Source organism: Leptopilina heterotoma, unplaced genomic scaffold (assembly GCF_015476425.1).
Source record: "Leptopilina heterotoma isolate Lh14 unplaced genomic scaffold, ASM1547642v1 Lhet_411, whole genome shotgun sequence".
Lineage (NCBI taxonomy): Eukaryota > Metazoa > Arthropoda > Insecta > Hymenoptera > Figitidae > Leptopilina > Leptopilina heterotoma.
Window position 1 is genome coordinate 292090 of NW_025111072.1, and position 23297 is coordinate 315386.

General features: G+C 29.2%; 1 protein-coding gene across 6 annotated transcripts in view; it reads right to left on the reverse strand.

The window, feature by feature from the left end:
• The window catches only part of LOC122506360 (beta-glucuronidase-like), a 623628-nt gene that overhangs the window by 270933 nt on the left and 329398 nt on the right, over positions 1 to 23297 (reverse strand). For all 6 annotated transcript variants that reach the window (XM_043618482.1, XM_043618483.1, XM_043618484.1 and 3 more), the window contains one exon: positions 12071 to 12303. In XM_043618482.1, the coding sequence (XP_043474417.1) occupies positions 12071 to 12303 (233 nt within the window). The remainder of the gene's footprint in view (positions 1 to 12070; positions 12304 to 23297) is intronic.

The window sequence follows — 23297 nt, forward strand, 5'->3', positions numbered from 1 at the left end:
ATTTATTATTAATTATATCCACAATAATATTTTTTTTGTTTTGTTTTTTTTCATTATACAGTTATTTATTATAATTAAAGTAATTTATTTTAATTCAAAACTTTTTTATTTCAGGAAAATGGATGACCAATTAGACCATAGTGAAATGGAAGCGGAGGAAATAATTCCAATAGACACAAGTGAAGTCACTTATGACAGTGAAGCGGAGGAAATAATTCCAATAGACACGAGTGAAGTCACTTATGACAGTGAAGCGGAGGAAATAATTCCAATAGACACGAGTGAAGTCACTTATGACAGTCAAGCGTCCACCATCATAATCAGCAGCAGCAGTGAATCCGAATCACATGATGATTCGAATGATGATGACTCAGATGTTTTAATTATAAACATCAGTAATGAGGAGGTAGAATTCTTTTAAATACATGCCAATAAACGTTTTATTGTTTGAATAAATATATATTTATGTTTTTTTTACAGGTTGCAGAACTCATTCCAACATTTCCTGATGTCTATGATGAAGATTAAAATTTGATGTCACCATCACCAACATCCATGTTAGTCTCCTCACAAGAGTCATCATCAGAGGAGTCATCATCTGATTCGGATTCAGATGCTGACTTTTATCCAAACATTTCATTTAGTCAAAATCAAATTGATAGAGCAAGAAAACAAATGGAAAAAAGACTATGATATATAGTCAAAACTTTGCAGTGCCAAATTAAAAATTTAATTTTTAAAAATAAATATTTTTCTTTATTTCTTCGTGATTCATTATTTTGGCAATTTCTTTCTTTCAGGATTTGTTTTCAAGATTTATTATTATTTTGGCAATTTATTTCTTTCAGGTTTTATTCATATGGCTTTGTATTCTTTAGAATTTCTTTCAGGGTTTCTTTCAGGAATTGTTTTCAAGATTTATTATTATTTTGCCAATTTATTTTTCAGGTTTTATCCATATGGCTTTGTATTCTTTAGAATTTCTTTCAGGGTTTCTTTCAGGAATTGTTTTCAAGATTTATTATTATTTTGCCAATTTATTTTTCAGGTTTTATTCATATGGCTTTGTATTCTTTTGAATTTCTTTCAGGATTTACTTTTTAGGTTATTTTTCATGATTTATTATTTTTGGAATTTACTTCTTTCAGGATTTCTTTTTAGGTTATTTTTCGAGATTTATTATTATTTTGGCAATTTATTTCTTTCAGGAATTGTTTTCAAGATTTATTATTATTTTGCCAATTTATTTTTCAGGTTTTATTCAGATGGCTTTGTATTCTTTAGAATTTCTTTTAGGGTTTCTTTCAGGAATTGTTTTCAAGACTTATTATTATTTTGCCAATTTATTTTTCAGGTTTTATACATATGGCTTTGTATTCTTTTGAATTTCTTTCAGGATTTACTTTTTAGGTTATTTTTCATGATTTATTATTTTTGGAATTTACTTCTTTCAGGATTTCTTTTTAGGTTATTTTTCGAGATTTATTATTATTTTAGCAATTTATTTCTTTCAGGAATTGTTTTCAAGATTTATTATTATTATTTTGGCAATTTATTTCTTTCAGGTTTTATTCATATGGCTTTGTATTCTTTTGAATTTCTTTCAGGAATTGTTTTCAAGATTTATTATTATTTTGCCAATTTATTTCTTTTAGGATTTGTTTTCAAGATTTATTATTTTCACAATTTATTTATTTCCTGCTCTTTTTTTAATATATATATATCATATATTTTGATTATTTTTCTTTAAAAAAATTGTTTTTATTTAATGGTGTGTGTATGTGTGTTTAAATTCACAGGTACTTCATAATATGGGACAAATATGCGCGCGCATATTAGAGCTTCTACAACTGCGTGCGCAGGATAGTGGGTTGGTTAAAGAGAAAAAAGGTGGGGGATAGTGGTGCTAGACGGTGATTCCATTCGCCAGCAGGCTCATTCTCTCCGCAGTCTCTGAAGTAACCGTAAGTAAAATTTTCATTACTTTAGCGCTTTTTTCAGGTTTCCTTATAGATTTTATTTTTTGTTTTATTTTCCAAGATTTTTTTACAGGTTTTCATTCAGCTTTTTTCAGGTTTCCTTACAGATTTTATTTTCAATTTTTTTATTTTCCAACATTTATTTTCAGGTTTCCTTATAGATTTTATTTTCATTTTTTTTTATTTTCTAATATTTATTTTTAGGTTTCCTTATAGATTTTATTTTCAATTTTTTTATTTTCCAACATATATTTTCAGGTTTCCTTATAGATTTTATTTTCATTTTTTTTTTATTTTCTAATATTTATTTTCAGGTTTCCTTATAGATTTTATTTTTAAACATTTATTTTCAGGTTTCCTTACAGATTTTATTTTCATTTTTTTTTTATTTTCCAACATTTATTTTTAGGTTTCCTTATAGATTTTATTTTCAATTTTTTTTATTTTCAAGATTTATTTTCAGGTTTCCTTATAGATTTTATTTTCAATTTTTTTTATTTTCTAAGATTTATTTTCAGGTTTCCTTACAGATTTTATTTTCATTTTTTTTTATTTTCCAACATTTATTTTCAGGTTTCCTTATAGATTTTATTTTCAATTTTTTTTATTTTTAAACATTTATTTTCAGGTTTCATTACAGATTTTATTTTCATTTTTTTTTATTTTCCAACATTCATTTTCAGGTTTCCTTATAGATTTTATTTTCAATTTTTTTTTATTTTCAAGATTTATTTTCAGGTTTCCTTATAGATTTTATTTTCAATTTTTTTTATTTTCTAAGATTTATTTTCAGGTTTCCTTACAGATTTTCTTTTCAATTTTTTATTTTCTATGATTTATTTTCAGGTTTCCTTATAGATTTTATTTCAATTTTTTTTTATTTCAATTTTTTTATATTTTCCAAGATTTATTTTTAGGTTTCCTTATAGATTTTATTTCAATTTTTTTATTTTAATTTTTTTATATTTTCCAAGATTTATTTTGTAGGTTTCCTTTTAGATTTTATTTTAGAATTAAATTATGTTATAAAGAATCTTTTTTAATTTGTATTTTCTCTGTCATTTCTGTTTTAGATTTGTTTACGTAAACCAAAAGAAAAAAAGAACATAAAATGGATTTAGAAAAAGTTAATGCTGTTGGACGCATGGAAGCTACCCTTCCAACAAAGCCTCTTTCCAAATTGGTTCCAAAAGGTCGCTACATGATCAACAAACTATCAAAAGTGCAGACACGATTTGGATCCAGGATTATGACAGAAGTGGATAATGAGTTTATCACTTTTTTACCTGCAAGATTCGTGATACTGTTTGATGAAGAGCCAAATACCCTGGAGATGATGCAAGAAGCTGCCAGTTCAAACAAGTTGTACATGAAGTACTTGGGTGGAACGTACAACGCTTTGGAATTTAAATTTCATTAAATTATGGTTGATTTTTTAAAATATCGATGTTTATAAAATATAAAATTTTCACATTAATAATAAAAATATATATTTATCTATAAATTGGTTTTAATATTATTTTCTTTCCTATTCATGTAAATTTTCAGGAATTAGTTTTAAGTTTTATTTTCAGAAATAGTAAAAATTAAAAAAAAACTCAAGGAAAAGGTTTTTAAAATAATGAAAGAGAGAGACAGTTGTATTATTTTAAATTGTTCGTGTTTATTTTTTAAACTATTCTTGTTTTACAAAAATGTTTCACAATTTTCATAAAATGATTGTAAAGTAGTAAATGTAGAATCAACTTCATCAATTCCTTTTACAGCAGCACTTATGTATCGGTTTGAAGGCTCTAGGAACCATTCTTGAAGGATTTTTACATTTTTCGCAGCACAATTGTCACAGTGAATTGTATGATGTTTACAAATGGTTGACAATTTAGTGTCAAGTTTTTTTAAAGATGGACAGTTAAAATCTTCTAAATTTTCTACATTCAACAAATATTTCTCCAACCAAGTCTTTTTTCTAAACCTTTAACATAGATAGCACTTGCACCACGTAGTATTCCTTGTAGAAGAGAAGGAAGTTCATCATATGGAACATCTCCAGCTGGCCAATCAATTCCATGGTAATTATGCGTTAACCAACGATTTTCACTTTTGTAGCGTCCAGGCAATGTATTCCAGGCACAAGGAGGTTCAAACAGGAAGACGAGTGGTTGAGCATCTAACTGTAGAGGAAGTATCGCCAACTCTTTGAAGACAAATTCGTTATTGGGTTTTTTAAAACCTTGTACATCTACAATAAACTCCATTGTGAAATAAAACTGAAATTTTGACTGAAAGCAGCTGTTTTTATACCCAATCACCCCCTTACATTACCCCCACTACAGCAGTTTCTTGACAACGCCGCTGATTGGTTTATATTGTATGACGCGGTCATGGATGATTAAGCAGTAGGCAGTAGTTTCAGCCAGCATGTTGATTCCTGCTTCAAATTCTAAACGTACATCAACTGACGCTTGTTTAAAAAACTCATTTTGCTTAGAACAATCAATAACAATTAGAGGAAACAGACTTTTAAAAATATCCTTTGTTAAAATAGGTTTTGAATCTTTACCATAATAGGATGATTGAAAATTAGCGTACATTTCATAAAGTAGAGAGTACTGATTTTGATCAAAATTTAGATTTAAATTTCCATATAGATAATATTGAGAACTTAAAAAGAGTTTAACGTTTGTAATATTACAATGATCAAAATGACAAGCATATTTTTTACGTTTATCTTTTCTCGCTGTTTGAAATCCAACAATAACGTAGCGTGGTTTCTCTAATTGCGTTGATGTTTTAATTTGCCACAAAACTTTTGAACTTGTAGGAATTAGAGGATATTCATACATTTCCCAAGATCTGAAACTTATTGAAATTAATGGATCCTTTTCAATAAATTTTAATAGTTTTATTTTATTATTATCTGCAGGTAGAACGTATGGAACCATCCATTCAAGTTTATTGATGAAAATTTTAAATTCTTCATCACCTCCTTGTCCTGTTTGAATTACGGCATTCACGTCAGAACGTGCTCTTGTTAAAATAAGTTCATGTTTAGCGTTCATAATGATTTTTTTATAATCTTCGGCAAAACCAAAAATCATGCTGAGTGGTATAGTGACATCAAAATAGCCATTTTCCAATACAAGTCTTGCATCAGCTGCCATTCTTGAATACCCAGCATTTTCAATAAAATTTAACTGTGTAGGAGTTTGCGAGACATAATTTTTCATAATTGTAGTATGTCCAACATTTTTGCATCGATCTATTTCAATTCCATTTAGTTCATAGCGAATTTCATCAAACAAAAAACATACAGCATTATTACTTAAATGCACGTTTTCCTTAAGAGTAATTCCATCATTTTTGGCTAATCTGCCAAAAATATGTAATGAACTTTTACTAGGTAAAATGCACAAGTCTTGATGTTGTACTGCGATTCGAATTTCATCACTATTGTTAAAGGATGAAGAAGCATACGGTTGATGAGCATGAATTTCATAATGAGCTATAGACTCATCAAAATTCACTGCTGCTGGAATATTGAGAAGTTTGTCCATTTTTGTTGCAACAGCACCCACAAAATATGTAGATTAATTGTCTTGTTTTCGTTTTTTCTTTCCTTGAACTTTCAGACCTAGTTCTTGAAGAAAGAGACGATACTGTGGTGTTAACACCTTGTAAGATGACTTTAGACTGATTTGACTCTTGCATGTTGGCTGACTTTTATAGTTTCCACCAACAACAGCTGTTTGATTATTAACAATTCCCATTACAAAGACTTTATATGCAATCGAATAGTTATAGTTTCTCCTCTAAAATTTATTAAATCACCATCCTGGTCGACAATTCGCAGCTGTATATTATGTATTGTCTTGGTGGAAATCGGAAGATAAATGACGTGAGCAGGCACTTCCAGAATCTTATATCTTGGTGGAACGCTAGGGAAGAATTCATGGATAGTGTGGACTTTTTGATTATTTATGTGTGCTCCAGATGTTATATTGCACTCAATTCTAACTGAATTGACCTTTAGAATAGCTACAGGTAAATCAGAAGTATGTGCTCTATGAGGTGCTGGATGCTGCGATGTAAATCCCAACAATTTACCAATCGAGTCAATAGGTTTAAAATCAATTGGCAAATTTGATTTAACTACGCTGCGCAATGTATTATTATTCGGTTTTATACTAATGACAGTTCCGATTTCTACAGAATTTTGTATATAAGATTCAATGTCTTTAATTTCATAACTTCCAGTTGCAATATGAATTATTTGATTTCCAATGTAAAACTTATTATTTCCTCTATCGATATTAGGAATTGAATTAAAAGTCAACAATTCAACAAGACCATGTACATAACTTTTATTTGAATTTAGTTCTATTGGAGGGAAATATTCAGCTTCAATTCTCGGTGCTCGTTTCTTTTGTTTTCAAATTCCTTTTCCTTGAGTGTAAGGTTTTTAGATGGAGACCAAGTCCTTGCCGATAAGGTTTAAGGTGTAATCCTTTTCCAAGCGATATAGCTTCCATTGCTTTATTATGACGCTGAGCTTCTGAAAGCTGTTCACTGGCTGTTTTAGCCTTATTAACAGCCCTTGCTATTCCTGAAGCTCCTCCAGCAAGAGCTCCTAAAGCACTAAGTCCAGCAAAAATTGGAACAAGCGGTGGAATTCCACCTACTTTAGTAGGTACAGGAAGAATTCGAGGTGATAAAATTTTAGATTTACCACCAACATTTTTTATTGCTTTTCGTGCACCAATCATAGCTGCTCGAATTGTTTCTTCAGCATTATTACTGGGAACCATACTTTTTCGCGCAGCATCGACAATTTTCCTTAGTGCTATTCTTTTCTTCTTACATATTGTTTTTCTTTTTTTCTTTCTTATGGATGATTTTCTCCTTCTTTTCATTCCCATACCTAATTTAGATTTAGTTTTCATGGTTCCGGAAATAGCTAAAGCAGCTGCTCGTTCACTCACACTAGAATTTTTAGCTGTAACACGTTCCCACGCTTTCTTAGCTAATATTTTATCTGCTTCGTTTCTAGCTTGAATATTTTCTCGATTTTGCGAATATGCAATGTCGTGTTGCTTACAAGCAGCGTCTAATGGATTAATTCCTTGATCACCTCTAGATAAACGCTTTGCTAACTTTGTACCAGGCCCACAGAATTGGTAACCTGGCAAATGTAACTCGAACGATAAACTATTGATTATACGATTGATTAAACCTTTTCCTTGATAGCGTTCTTTTTTCACCTCTTTATGCAGAATCATTCTTCACTCTACAATGGTTGTCGTGAAACTGACAAAATTACTATATAAGCTAGGTATTTATACATTTTAGGGTAGTTACTGTCAAGATGCAGTTCACGAAACAACCTGTCATGCTGCCAATAACTAGTATAGATATAGAAACAAACGAAAAAAAGATTAAACGTCATGGTAGTTTGTTTTCAGGCAGCATTCGAGCTGTTTTCTGTAGTCCCTCAAATTGTGGTAAAACAAATGCTCTTCTTTCCCTAATAATACATCCAAATGGTCTGAGTTTTGAAAATATTTACCTCTACTCTAAATCTCTACAGCAACCGAAATATAAGTTTTTGGAAAATGTCATCGGTAACGTGAATGGTGTTGAGTACTTTCCATATAGTGAACATGAAGAAGTAGTATCTCCAAAAGACGCTAAACCAAATGCAATATTCATTTTTGATGACATTGCTTGCGCAGATCCAGGAGGGCCACAGTGACATGCCCCCCCACGAGAATTTAAACTTCCTGGAATTTTTTAAATAAAAATTTCATTCATAATAGGTCATCAAGCTAGCGTCTAGCAGATGCCCCCTCCAAGATCCTTGTCTGGATCCGCCCCTGATCATGGGCAAACGATGGGATTAATTTATTTAAAAATTTTTAAGTATTATTTACACAGTGAAAACGGTAGGCCTAACTTGCCATTGAACCAAATCACAATTTTACACAGAAAGAAGGTTAAGTTTGGAGAGACTCAGTCTGAAAACACATTTGCTGTGAAAAATTTGTGTGATTTTGTCAAATGGCAAGTTAGTCATTTGGCCATCACTACGTATATAAAAATTAAAAAATTTTAAATCAATAGATCCCATCGTTTGCCCACGATTGGACAAAGCTTAAAAATTGTCAATTTAGTGCTAGTTTCTCACAAAAAATTTTGAAAAAAATTGATCGATACATACATTGTTAAAAATAAAATTTTATTTTAAAAATTTTTAAATCTTATCCTAAATTATTTAAAAATTTTTTAAAAATATTTTTATTAAAAACTACGCGTGAAAACAAAACTTTTCGTTATAAAAAACGTCCAAATTTATCAATTTTTGACCGAGTTATAAGCATTTAAAAAAAATTTTACGTAAAAAACGTCATTTTTCAAAACTCTGTATCTCCTGAACCGCTTTATGAAAAAATTTGAAAAAAATCAAGGTAGCTCTTTTCAAAGAGTACTAAAAAAAATATGTTTAAAAAAAATTTGAGATGCAAAAGCAAAATGATTTCCGATTTGGCGTGGAATGCCCCATATACTTTATATACAGCAATCAATTCGTCTTGATGCAAAAAATTAGATTTTTAACTGGTTTCCAAATAAATAATAATATTTTATTTTACAGCAGAATAATTTTGAAGAAGGAAATGATTTTTAATAAAAGTGCGAATTTTTCAGCTTTAATTGTAATTATTTTCATAAATTTAAATAAAATATATACTTTATATAAACCAATCGATCCGTCTTGATGCAAAGAATAAGATTTTTGAAAGCAAGGAGTAAGATTTTATTGTACAGGAACATAATTTTGCTGAAAAAACTGATTTTTTGATAAAAATGCGAATTTTTCGGTTTTAATTGTTTTTAACTCTACAAATTCTTATGCAATTTAAACTTTATATAGAACAATTGATTCGTCTTGATGCAAAGAATAAGATTTTATTATATATTATTTTCAATATTCGACTTAAAAAAATTTAAAAAAAAAAATTTTCTTGTTAGAAGTAAAAAAAAAATTTTCTGTGGATTTTTCAAAGTCCATCAATCCATTTCGAGATATTTTTATGATAAATATAGGGGAGACTGGGGCGAAAGGTTAAACTGTCAAAACAGTTAAAATTAATTATCTTTCGAACGGAAATAGTTAGAGCAATGCAATTTTAATTATATAAGGGGGTGTTATCACTCTAAATAAATGTCCCGAGTTATGTGACATTCTGTTCATTTTTGTGGTGTTCATATTTAAAGCCATTTCTTAGGTCCTTATTTGGATCCCCTGAAGAGATACCTAAAGGTATTTGTTCAATATCTTTAGTCAGATTTTTTATATTTGTTGTTAAAGCCAAATATGCACCCTGGGGCGAAAAGTTAAATGTATTTTTACACGTTATTAAAAATGTTTTTTACATTTTCCGTTTTTTTGGGTTTATTTGTTTAAAAATTATTTATTTGACATTGGGTAAGTACTCTGTCAAAAAACAAGACCGTTCACGTGAAATAAACCAAAAAATTTTTTTTTTAAATTTTAATTTATTAACTTTATAACTATTTTAAAGCTTTTGTTAAATAAACACAGATTTTTTATTAACTAAATTACTTGTTATACTTAAAAACTTATCTACTACTTAACACCTATCAGAAAACAGTTTTAGTAGGCTTGAAATAGAATTTGACATTTCGCCCCAGCATAGGGCGAAAAGTTAAAAAAACAAAATTTTTAAAAAAGGACAAAACATGTATTGTATGCTGAGATTTTCCTCACGCGGCTCCAAAAAAATTGATTTACGGTGTTTACTTTATCTCGAAATAGAATCATCTAAAACAAAAAAATCAAAGTGCATTTGTTAGAGTAGATGTTTTTTGAGGTAACGCTGGGAGCTTTTTTTATATTACAAATTTTACAATAACAAATTAATCAATTTTTTTATAGCAAAAATCGACTTTTTGGCTTTCAAATGCTTCGAAAATACGAAAAAAAAATAATCCTCCCAGCGTTACCTCAAAAAACATCTTTTTTAACAAATGCACTTCGATTTTTTGTTTTTGATACATCATACTACTGTGTGAAATGATTTATAGAGCATGAGCAGTTGTAAAATCCCATATAAATATGCCTATTTTTAGGTACCATTTTCTCAGCTCCAAATTAATATTTTTTCAAAAAACTTCTTTTCTACTGATATCACATACAATTACTCGTTTTTTTTGTTAAATAATCAGATAACGTTAAGTCAACTAATTTATGTGTAACATCAAACGATCAGTATACAGTCCATTAATGTACAAGTATTAAAAAAAGAACCAAATACTTTAAGCGGTTTTTGAGAAAATGGTACATGAATCGGTTTAAAGGGATTCATTTATTATACTTTTAACTTGTAAAATTTGTTTTTGATATAATATTACACTTCGTATAATCTTATGTAGAGAGAGCAACAGGTGAACTTCACTTGCAAATCGGCGTGCAAGTTTTCTGCTTAACGGTTTTTGCTAGAACCAAAATCGAAATATTTTCTTAATCTGGGATACATGTAGCAGTCGAGTACGTAGGATTTTTATTTCAATTTTTGTGGATTTGGCACCACATTTTGTGGGAAAATTTGACCCTGAAATCTTGACTTTTTTGTTCAATGTGGTGCCAAATCCACAAAAATTGAAATAAAAAATCCTACGTACTCGAATGCTACATGTATCCCAAATTAAGAAAATATTTCTATTTTGGTTCTAGCAAAAACCGTTAAACAGAAAACTTGCACGCCGATTTGCAAGTGAAGTTCACCTGTTGCTCCCTCTACATGAGATTATACGAAGTGTAATATTATATCAAAAACAAATTTTACAAGTTGTAAGTACAATAAATTAATCCCTTTTAACCTATTTCTGCACGGAAAAAAAAGTTCACGAATCTCTCGTGAACTAGTATATCACTTTTGGATGGGACACAAAATTTCAAAATTTTCATTCACTTTTGATTAGAAATGGCGAACGTCAACGAAAAACTGAAACAAAGTTAATGAATTTTTGATGAACTGTTAATAAAGAGTAGTTCGTCAAAAGTAGAGGTACAAGTTCACAAAAAAATCGTGAACTCGCGAGTGTCAGTAGTATGCGCAGTTCGTAATGCGCATCAAATATGGCTGATCAAGCATTCATCATTCAGTCGGTGTCATCGGTGTTTACATTCGAGAAAATTCTTTGATGAAAGTTATTATTTAGAATCAGTGTTTTTTATTACTTAGTGAATATTTTTGTTTGCTAATTTCCTTTGTGAAACAAATAATTCATAAAATGAATTAAAAGTTACGATAAGGGACTTTTTCTACTTTGCACGGTCCTGAGTTTTACAGCAGACAAAGCTAATCGTTTCGTTTGTCGAAGGACAGTGTATCTAGATTTAGCCGTGGCGGTTAGTTGTTAGAAATATTATGTTATACGCTTATAGGGTATAGGTACTAGGTTCGAATCCCGTGAAGTGGATTACGAATTTTAATGTCGATAAAATTGTGTATTCTGTGTAGTTGGGTGCGTAATAGGCGTCAAGTTATCAAATAAAGTGAAATACTATAACAAAGTAGTGTCTGGAAATTATTTTTTCTTGTTTTTAGCATTTTTTAAAAGTTCACGAATTTTTCGTTAACTTTGACGAAAAGTTCGGAAACCGTACTATGTTTCTAGTGAAGGAGTTGATGAAATTTTGACGAACTGTGTTTGTTGATTTTCAAGAATTTTGTGTCCCATCCAAAAGTGATATACTAGTTCACGAGAGATTCGTGAACTTTTTTTTCCGTGTGTTTACTTTATTCCTTCTATCTCGCTTCTATGTAAAAAATATCATGAAAAACAGGTGAAAATTGTGCTGCAGAAGTGTCACTCCCCCTTAAGTATGTTTCAAAATAGTGACAACAGAGTTTATACAAAAAGAACTATTTTCACACATTTATGAAAACTTTTAATTGTTGGTCACATTTTCGACAAGAGAATTGCATTATCAACCAAAAAAGAACTGTATGAACGAGGAGCGTTAGTAAATCTTTATTCATGATCAAAAGAAAAAAAGAATTTAGTCTTACCTGTGAATTCCAGCATAATTAAAAAAATCGAAAGAATAAGTTTGTACTTTAACAGAGCCATGATCAGTAGGAGCTTCAACAATTTTTCCTTGAGGAACACTAGTTTGTAGGAGAGTATTATCAACAACTACGGTAATTTTGTTTTTTCCTCCATAAATTACAGAAGATGTGATTTCAGCCTCGAACGGTAAATGACCCATCTCATGATTTATTACTAGGTCACCATTTACCCACTAAAAATTAGAAATTTTAATTATTAATTTAATCAATACATTCTTGAGGACTTAACATTTTATTAAAAGTATTTTGCATTCAAATTTTACGTTACTTAATTACAAATTTTATGTGTGTTGAAAATTGAAAATAACTTATTCAAAATGACCGAAAAATTTTTGATATTTTTTAGAAACTTATGAAACTTGACATTGAATAATTCTTGGAGTCGCCGAATTTTTAATTTAGAAGTTTGATAGTATATTAGGGTGTCCCAAAAATGCATTGTATAAAAATTTTTCTTGGAAAAAGGCAAGAAACCCCCGCAATTTGTTCCAATGCCAAAAAAAATTGATACGTATTTTTTTATTCAAAAAAATATTAATATTAAATTAAAACGTGTCACCGAGCATTTTAAATTTCCCATGTAAAATGCATGGGAAAAATTTCAATTTTCGAAAAATCAGAATCATTCGCGAGGGTTTCAAAAAAGTTAACAATAAATTTCTAGGAATTATAGAGGGCTCTCTGCCGAGTAATTTGACCTATGTAACTTTAAATTTTGACCACCCCAACCCTCTACAGCACTACACGAAAAGAAAAAGTCTAAAGAATATTTTAATGTTTGTATTAAAAAGTTGGACAAGAGTCACTTTTTAAAAATGTTTTAATACTGTATCTCTAATTAATATTCATAACAATTATAATAAAGTTTAAAGAAAATAAAGACAAATATGAATAAAATTTGGATCTATGTGAAATAAATTACAATACTGTTTTAAAATACAATGCCTTTCTATGAAATATTTAAACCTTACATTCATTAAAAGATTCTTAATACAGTATAGTAAATATATTGAATCAATATAAAGTAAATTACTATACTGTATATAAATGTAAAACCTGACAATGAAATGTTTAATAACTTGTCATACAGAAAATTTATTTTAAAAAAATTTATATAGTTTCCTTTTAGTTTTAAAATTTTTTAAAGCATGTATGATTGTAAAGCACATTGATTCCAAAATTAATTTTTAGCAATAAGAGAGTTTTCTAGTGTTATTATAATTATATTATACTATTATTATTATTATATTATATCATTATAATTACCATAAAAATTAAAATCATTAAAGTGCGATTTTTAAATTTGTGTGTAATTGTTTTTGCGGTATTCAATTTTTATACACTATTTGTTAAGGCGGATTTTCATGGAGTGATAAAATCGCAGCGACGATTGGCGACACTGTCGTCAACTTGTCGTAGCGACGACTAGCGTGGACCGGCGACACGATCAACTTGTCGCAGCGACGATTGGCGACATTGCAGCGGCGAATTGAAATTTGTTTTTGACATTTGTCTTTTTTAAATTTTGAAAATTCAAAAATTATGGATAATCGTAATATAAATGCATCAGATTATGAAGAGTGGTACAATAATTACTATCGACATAATAATGTCGATAGTAATTATTGTATTATGTATTATTATTATTATGTATTATTATTGTATTATTATTGTATTATTGTATTATTATTATGCATACTACGTAAATTGTTTATTACAAATGAATCAATATTATAATGAAATACATCGAAAAAGGAAAGTTGCTGCAGTAGCAGCTTTGTTTATTGCAACTAAAAAGAGGAAATATAAGAAGAAAAAATATTGGGTAGCTCCAATTTTCAAAATTCGAGAGCAAAGTGGATTTTTCAATGCGATTTTTCCCACACTGCAACTTGAAGATTTGAGATTCCATAATTACCTACGAATGTCAGCTGTACAATTGGAAAATTTGTTACAAATAATGGGTTACAAAAAAATGGTCATGTCGTGTTTATTTAAAATTTACTGTGTTTATTGAAAGTTTAGGTGTCACAGAATAAGAATATACCAGAAAAACTTTTTTTCATTCGGTCATTCCCTTAAAAAACGAGTTTAAAGTCTCAAAAAACCGTATTTTTAGCACTTTTTGAGGCAGCGTAACAAGAAAATGCAACATGATAAAAATCTCTACAAAAGCTTAAATAAAAGCTTAAACCTTCAACTTTAAGGCTCAGAACTGAAAAGTACTTAAAGAAGCACTGAAAACCTGCAGTCACTATCTGAAATTATCAAAAAAGCTGGGTTAGGTAGCACTTGGTAAAAATCGATTTCCCTAACCGGATTCGGTTGCAAATTGTTATTTTAGGTTTTTTGAGGTTTCTAATGACGAATTGGAACTTAGATTTAAAAAATTTCAAAGTGGCGGACTCAATTTTTTAAAATTATCAACGCAAATTTTGAAAAATTGAGTGAATTCATTATTTTCAGTCCGCCATTTTGAAATTTTTTAAATCTAAGTTCCAATTCGTCATTAGAAACCTCAAAAAACTTCAAGTAACAAGTTGCAACCGAATCCGCTTAAGGAAATCGATTTTTACCAATTGCTTCCTGTTCTAGCTTTTTTGACAATTTCAGGTAGCGACTGCTTGATTAAGGAGGTTTTTATTGATTATTTAAGTACTTTTCAGTTCTGAGCCTCAAAGTTGAAGGTTTAAGCTTTTATTTAAGCTCTTGTAGAGATTTTTATCATGTTGCGTTTTCTTGTTACGCTGCCTCAAAAAGTGCTAAAAATACGGTTTTTGACACTTTAAACTCGTTTTTTTAAGGGAATGACCGAATGAAAAAATGTTTTACTGGTATATTCTTATTCAGTGACACCTAAACTTTCAATAATCACAGGAAACTTTGAATAAACACGATATGACCATTTTTTTGTAACCCAGTGTAATTGGTCCTGATCTTCATAAGCAATTCGTTGTGCGAGAGCCTATATCAGCAGCTCAACGCTTAGTCCTGACCTTAAGGTCTGTCTAAAAAATTATTTAAATTAATTAGAATATTTCTCTATACAAACACACACACAAAATTATAAAAGAAGTTTCTAATTTATTCATCATTAAATATTAATTGAAACTTGCATTCAATTTTTAAAAATTATCTAAAATTAAAAAGAAACTTTTTAGAGATATTTTTATCATAAAAGATTAAAATTTGTTAGATAAAAGATAATTCAAAAACATTTATATAGGTTTCTTGCTTCTGGAGATTCAATAACATCAATGTCGTACCAATATTTAGTCGGTGTGACAACAGCAAGTAACATTATTTACGAGGTTTGCAGGGCAATTTGGAAAAATTTACAGCCAATTGTATTACCATCAAAGTATAATACTGAAAAATGGTTAAAAATTGCAGAAGAGTACGAAACAATGTGGAACTTCGTTCATTGCATTGGTGCACTCGATGGCAAACACATTGTTATTCAAGTACATTATATTATATTTTAATATTGTTTAATACATTAATTTTTTTAGATATGTTGCAAATAGAATATTGGATTGAACTTAAATTTTAATGTGCCCTTTAATTAAATAAGCTCGAAATTTTGCAGAATTTGTATATTTGCGCAAACATTTTACTGATGTTATTAAATATAATGTGCAAATCAATTTACGGAAGCCACACAGCACCGAAATTTTCCTAAAAATGTATATAGGTAAAAATCTATCGTAAAACTTTCCTGAATATTTAAATTTCATTCTCACAATATTGCGATAATATTGCCGCAAGCTTGCTGTAAGCTTACATAAAAATTTTATTTTTAACAAATAAGAACATTTTTGGAAACAAGCTTGAGGCAAAATTACCGCTATATTTCAGCAAGCTTCTTATGGTATAATATTTGAAGCTTGCTACAAGATTACGTGGTAGCTGGGTAAATTTTTAGGATAGTTTCGGTGCTGTGTAGGAAACCTTGGTGAAAAAATGATTTAATTTTTTCTTTTTGTTTAAAAGTTTTTATATACAGTATACTAATTGTTTATAATCTTGTATAGTGTCCAAGAAATGCTGGTTCATCGTACTATAATTACAAGGGTAGTCATAGCATTGTGTTTCTAGCTATGTGTACTGCATCCTACATTTGCACATACGTGGACATCGGTGCATATGGAAGAAGAAATGATGCAGGGATTTTTAATGATAGCTCTTTAAAAGAAAAAATTGATGATGGATCATTAAATATTCCCCCAGCTTCTAAAGTTTCTGAAGATGGACCGAGTTTATCTTATTGTATTCTTGGTGATGAGGCTTTTCCACTGAAAGTGAACCTTCTTAGACCCTATCCTGGCAAAGTCTTGAATACACAAGAGAGGCAAGTTTTTAATTATCGCCTGAGTCGTGCTAGACGCACAATTGAAAACATGTTTGGCATCATAGCTAGTATGTGGAGGATTTTTCGGAAACCGATTTTATAAAATCCAGAACACGTGATAGAAATTATGCAAGCTGTAATATGCCTTCATAATTTGTTGAGACTCCAAGATTTAGAAGACGAAGATCTTAGAACGGCCTATGTTACCCAGGAGATGTGTGACAGAGAAGATGAAAATGGATTTCGTCCTGGATCTTGGAGAGACATAGTTGGAGACCAATCAGCATTTCGCGATATTCATCGCACTGGAAACAATTCAGCTACTCGTGAAGCATTTCGAATGCGTGAAAATTTTTGCGATTACTTCAGTAATGAAGGTTTCTTAGGATGGCAGTATGATTTCCTGTAAAACTTTTTCCCTTATTTTCGTTTTAAAATTTTTCAATTTTCATATTGAAAATATAATTTAAGGATACAATTTTCTAATATTTATTTGTTAATTTGTTTGTTATGAAATTGATGTTAATTTTTAACCGTAAAGTTTTTCCCTTTCGTTTCGATTAAAAATTTTCCAATTTTCGTATTTAATAAAATTCTTTCAAAACATAATTTTTTAAATATTTACATGTATCTTACTATATACAGAAAAATAAAATCATTTTCAGTTAAATGCAGTTTATTTTAGTATCATTTTTATATTTTTGTTAAATTACAAATTACAGTTATGGTTTATGGCAATATAGGCTGCAATGAAACTAAAATGCGAGAAAGTAATAACAGTGAAAAGTAGTAATGAATTAATAATATTAATTAAGAATAAGAAATCAGTTAACTAGATAAAACCATTTATTAGTGTCATAATAAAAACTTATTTTTCTATTAAGAAAAACTTAAGGAAAAAAATGTAAGAAAAACTTTTCAAAAATGAACTGCTTATAAGTTAGTGGCGTTGTACAAAAGGCTGTAAATTTTAAACATTTTTTGATCAGCCAATTCTTATGGCATATTTCGAAGTTTCTCTTCAACAATGCAACAAAAACCATCAATTTCATCTTTCTTCCTTGATACACATGGGTCTACAGGAGGTGGTGGAGTAGGAGGTGGTAGCATAGGAGGAAATTCAGGTGTTGGAATAGGAGTGGACAATGCTTCTACTATTTTATCTATAGCACTATCAGTCAATTCATGCCTTGATTTCTTACTACTCGGACCTTTAAAAAATGTATTATAAAAACTTTAAAATATTAAATTGCTGTTCTCCACAAATTGCACTTAATGCTTTTGTCCAACAACTGAAAAAGAAAAATTAGTTTTCATTTTTTTAATACTAATTATAACATTTTTATCCACTTATTACAACTAAACATATTAGTATAATTAATTTTTCAAAATTTTAATTTTTACTAATAAATTGTTCATTTAGGTCAAAATTAGTTAGTTAGTCAGTTGGTTAGTTAGTAGTTATGCTGGTTAGTTAGTTAGTTAAGTAATTAGTTAGTTAGTAACTACGTTAGTGAGTTAGTTAGTTAGATAATAGTTACTTACTTTGTAAGTTAGTTAGTTTATAAGTTAATAATTAAGTTAGTAAATTAGTTAGTTACTTACTTAGATAGTAAGTTAGTTAGTTACTTTATAAGTTAGTAAATTAGTTAGTTAGATAGTATCTAAGTTACTAAGTTTGTAAGTTAGTTAGTTTGTAAGTTAGTAACTGAGTTAGTTAATTAGATATTTAGTTAGATAGTATCTAAGTTAGTTAGTTACTTACTTAGTTTGTAAGTTAGTTAGTTAGTTTATAAGTTAGTAAATTAGTTAATAAGTTAGTTAGTAAATTAGTTAATAAGTTAGTTAGTAAATTAGTAAGTAAAGCAGGGCTCGGATCATCTTTAAGATTCAAAAATAGTCGCTTTAGTCGCATAAATTTACAGCAATAGTCACAAAAAGTGGCATGAAATCTTAGAAAAAACGACAAAAAGAAAACACGAAATTTTCAAAATTGTAAAAAATAAATGACATTTCTTAACAACGGATACATAAATATCAAACAATGCGGAATAAAATTTGTAAAAAATTTAATAAAATTTTCCTCCAAAATTCAATTATTTTCAAACAATTAAAAAAATTCTCGCCAAAATTTCAATTATCTTTAGAAATAATAAAATTCTTCTTCAAAATTCAATTATCTTTAGAAATTATAAAATCCTTCGCCAAAATTCAATTATTTTCAATAGTAATAAAAATCCTTCTCCAAAATTCAATTATTTTCAGAAAATTTTTAAAATTCTCGTCAAAATTTCAATTATTTTTAGGAATACTAAAATTCTTCTTCAAAATTCAATTATTTTCAAAAATTTTAATAAAATTCTCGTCAAAATTTCAATTATCTTTAGAAATAATAAAATTCGTCTCTGAAATTCAATTATTTGCAAAAATTTTAATAAAATTCTTGTCAAAATTTTAATTATCTTTATAAATAATAAAATTCATCATAAAAATTCAATTATTCTTAATTTTTTAAAAATTTATCGTCAAAATTTTAATTATCTTCAGAAATTAAAAAAAAAATTAATTTCAGTGGCATTTTACTAAAAAAAATCTCGAAAAAGTCGATTAGTCGCATTTTTTCACAAAAAGTCGAAAAAAGTTACATTTCCTTAGAAAAGTCGAAAAAAGTCGAAAAAGTCGTACAATCCGTGCCCTGCTAAAGTATAAAAATGGAGTACATACCAGCAGTTCTCAAATCCGCATCTGAAGTATTAGTAACTTCTGTATCAGAATTTTCATCTCCATCTGTATTGCTTACACTTTTCCTAAAAATAAAAGAGGTGTGAGCAAAAGTAACTTAAAAACAAAGTAAATTTTCTTTACACGGAAAAAATAAATTTAGCAGATTTTACGAAACTGTTACGGAGTCGCGGATACAGCTTTTTACGAAACTGAGTTTTGTAAAATGTAAGGAATATTTCCGGATAAACTTCAAAAATATTCAGTATAAACTACGAAAGTTCTGTACTTTATCTTGAAACATTCCTTACATTTTATAAAACTCAGTTTCGTAAAAATCTGTATCCGCTACTCCGTAACAGTTTTGTAAAATCTGCTAAATTTATTTTTTCCGTGTAGCTACACGTGTAGCTCCCTAGGGAGCATTTACATTGGAGTAAGAGAGACAGATATACAATCTGTCTCTCTTACTCCAATGAAAAATTTTCCTTTCTGGAAATTTTTACCGAAGGTGTAAATGCTCCCTTATTTGTCTTTATTTATCTTACGCAGTATATCCCAAATCAACGCTGGAACAGAATTTCATTTGCTGGAAATACTGCCATTTGCAAGGTGCTTTCGCTGCAGAGCCACTCTTCCTTTTTTTCTCTCCACTTAAACACCTTTTAAAAGTGTCATGCAGGTTTTTCCACTTCTTTTTGGCTTCCTCTGCCGTATAATGTCCTGTAAAATAAAAAAAATATATTTTTGTATTGAAAATTAGTAGGTAAAATTAATCACAAGCGCTATGAATATCCCACAAAAATTCTTAGATAAAATAGTTACTTTAAACAATTATATATATATATATATATTAATGAAACTGCTTGGGAATTGAAAATTTGCAATAATCTAAAATCAAAATTATTATATTCTATGTAAAAATTCTTTATAATAAATAATGTAACTAATAATTTTTATGGGATATTCATCATGCGCCTCTTAAACTTCATAATTACCATTAAGAGCCTGTGATACTTCTACCCACAACTTCTCCTTGGTAATTTTTTTGCGAAGAGTTACTGGAAGTGTGCAATTCCATAAAGGTTCACGAGCATAAACCTCCGCAATGAGTATCTCTTCTGGACTCCGCAGAATATTCCGGCGTACACTCTCATCGGCAACCACACTCCTTTCGACAGACACATCTCCATCGGCAGACACATCACCATCGGCAGACACATCTTCATCGGCAGACACAACTCCATTGCCAGACCCATCCCCGTTGATAGGCAAACCACCAGAACCATCATCAAGAAGACCACTGACAACATTACTTCCATTTTCATTTGCATTGTCTGCAGCTAAAAAAATATATAAAATATACTCAAAAACAATTTATTAACATAAAATTTATTTTTTATCAATTTTAATCAATTAAGTAATTAATTAAACATTTAATCATTAATTAATCATTTATAAGATTCATCATTTTTTTTAATAATAATGTTATTTATTTACAATTATATTTTTAAAATTAATTTTAGTAATTTTTTGTATATTTATGAATCTGTTATTCTTGTAGTACAATTTATTATTACACAATTAGATTTTTCTAAACATTTATTGTGATTTTCTATTTTTATGTATTTAAAACAAAAATGCTTTCCAGCGCTAAGTTTTAAATATTTAAAATTCTAATGATTTCGCGCGCTTTTTAGAGCCCGTGATAAGACTTTGAAATTTTTTTTATCGTATAATCATACCTTTTGTTTAAATCAACCGTGGAAATTAAATTAATAAATTCTAATAAAAAATATATGTATACTTACGAGGACTTATATTATGAAAATAATTATCATTATCCACATAAATATTTGTGCATTGAAAAGTGCACGGATGATTACACACATCTAAAAATTTGACGCCCTCCTTACACACGACACAGATATATTCCGGATTTTCCTAAAATGATTTTTTTAAATTAATATACAATTTACGATAAATATCTTACTAACTAAAAACAAGAATCATAGTATTTAATAAATTTTTTGAAAATCTATAATAAAGAATTAATATAAAAATAATATAAAATTTGTTTAATTTTAATAATTTAATTAAATTAAATTTAAATTAAATTAATTTCATACTTACTTCGCTACTTTCCATTTTATTAATTTTTTTACAATAAAAATGTAAATTTTAACTGTGACTTAACCACTACAGGAAAACTGCGAAAAACATTTGCAAAATGTTGTCGCTATGAAGCTCAATAAAACCAGCTTCATAGCGACCAATAGCGACCGTCGCTTATTCGCTATTTATGCTTGTCGCTACGAATTTTTCGCCCCATGAAATTTCGCCTTTATTTAACAAGTTTTGACGTTTAAAAATGTCGAAGGACCATGCGAGAACACACGATGAAAATCGTTTAAAAGTCTGTTTATTGTGTTTTCATAGTACGAAAAAAATGTTTGAAATTAAGAAAATGTTAAAATCCGACATTGAAAAATTGTTTTCTGACTATGTTGACGATGAAAGAATACCTAGCGCTTTATGTAGTACATGCAAAAGAAATGTTTACGAAGTGCAAAGTGGAAAAAATAAGAAGTTAATATTTCCCGATTTGTCAAAGTTTTACTCTCCAAAAACCCGATCAAAAGATCAGACAAAATGTAAATGTCACCTTTGTGAACTCGTATTCGAACGTCAAAAATTATATTTTCCACAAGAGAATAGAGATCGAGGACCGCTGGCCAATATTTCAAATATTGTAACTCGTAAGTAACCTCACTGGTAAATTTTCATTTTAAATATTTTTATTTAAAGTCTTTGTAATTGTTATTTAACCGATGGTAAATTACGGTGGTAAGACTCCGTGGCTTGCGATCATCGAGGTTAAGCAACGTCTAGTGCGGCTAGTACTTGGATAGGTGACCGCTCTTCGACTCGCGCTATAGCTCGGTGTTTTTCTCACTACTTTCGTAATTTTATCAAGCGGGAGGACGTACTCGCGAATGCAAGTACTCCTAATTTCAAGACGTTCTGTAGACGCAAAACTTAGTAAATTAAGATGTAGCTTGCAAAAAAATTTCCTCGGGGACACTTGTAACGCTAGTATTAACGCAAAAGACGAATGTATAAATAAGTAAAAATAAATAAATAATTGTTATTTCAGAGAAGGAAAAAATACCAGATCTGGAAAAACGTTGCAGTCGCTGCTTTTCGATAATTGCAAAATGTAATTCTCACAAGTGTTCTTCATCCTCTTTAGTTGAGAATTTGAGTGCTTGTTTAAGCAGTTCATCTCAAAAAGTACAAGATCAAGTTATTGCATCTGTCATTAAGAAAAAAACGATTGAAGAGGATACAAATACAAAAAGTTCAGCATTGCAATTTAGTCATCGTTTCGGTGGAAAACCTTTGAAAATTATTATTGACGGAAAAAAGAAAGCACATTAAAACAATCAACAATAAGTGTAGACGATATATTTAAAATAAAATCGAATTTAAATCTTTCCAATCGCGCCACACAGGAAATTGCTTCAGCTATACGTGTAGCTACAAAGAATAGAAGAATTATTGAATACGGATTGAAAGACAAGCTCAAAACCAAAACTCATTCTGTTGACAAGTATTTCGTTTGCAAAGAATTTAAATTTTTAAATATTACAGCGAATAAAGTTTCCAACGATGCAAAAACTGTAATTTACTGTACAGATCTATCTGCTTTTATTGAGCATGTGAAGGAAGAACGACAAATGTCTGAAATGCATTTGAAAATCGGTATTGACGGTGGAGGGGGATTTTTGAAAATATGTTTGTCGGTCCAATCACTAGATATTGTGTAACCTATAACTAGACGTTCTTCGTACGAGGATGGCATTGCAGCCAAACGTTTTAAAGACTCTGGAGTAAAAAAAACTCTTCTTACTGACTGTGGCTCCGAAAACGCAAGAATTACGAAAATGTTTCACAGTTATGGAAGGAATTAAATATTTGCACGTTTGATGCTACAATTGCGACCGATTTAAAATTAGCAAATATTTTAGTGGGCATAATGTCACATAGTAGTAACTATTCATGTACGTGGTGCTTTGCAAAAAAAATCAACTT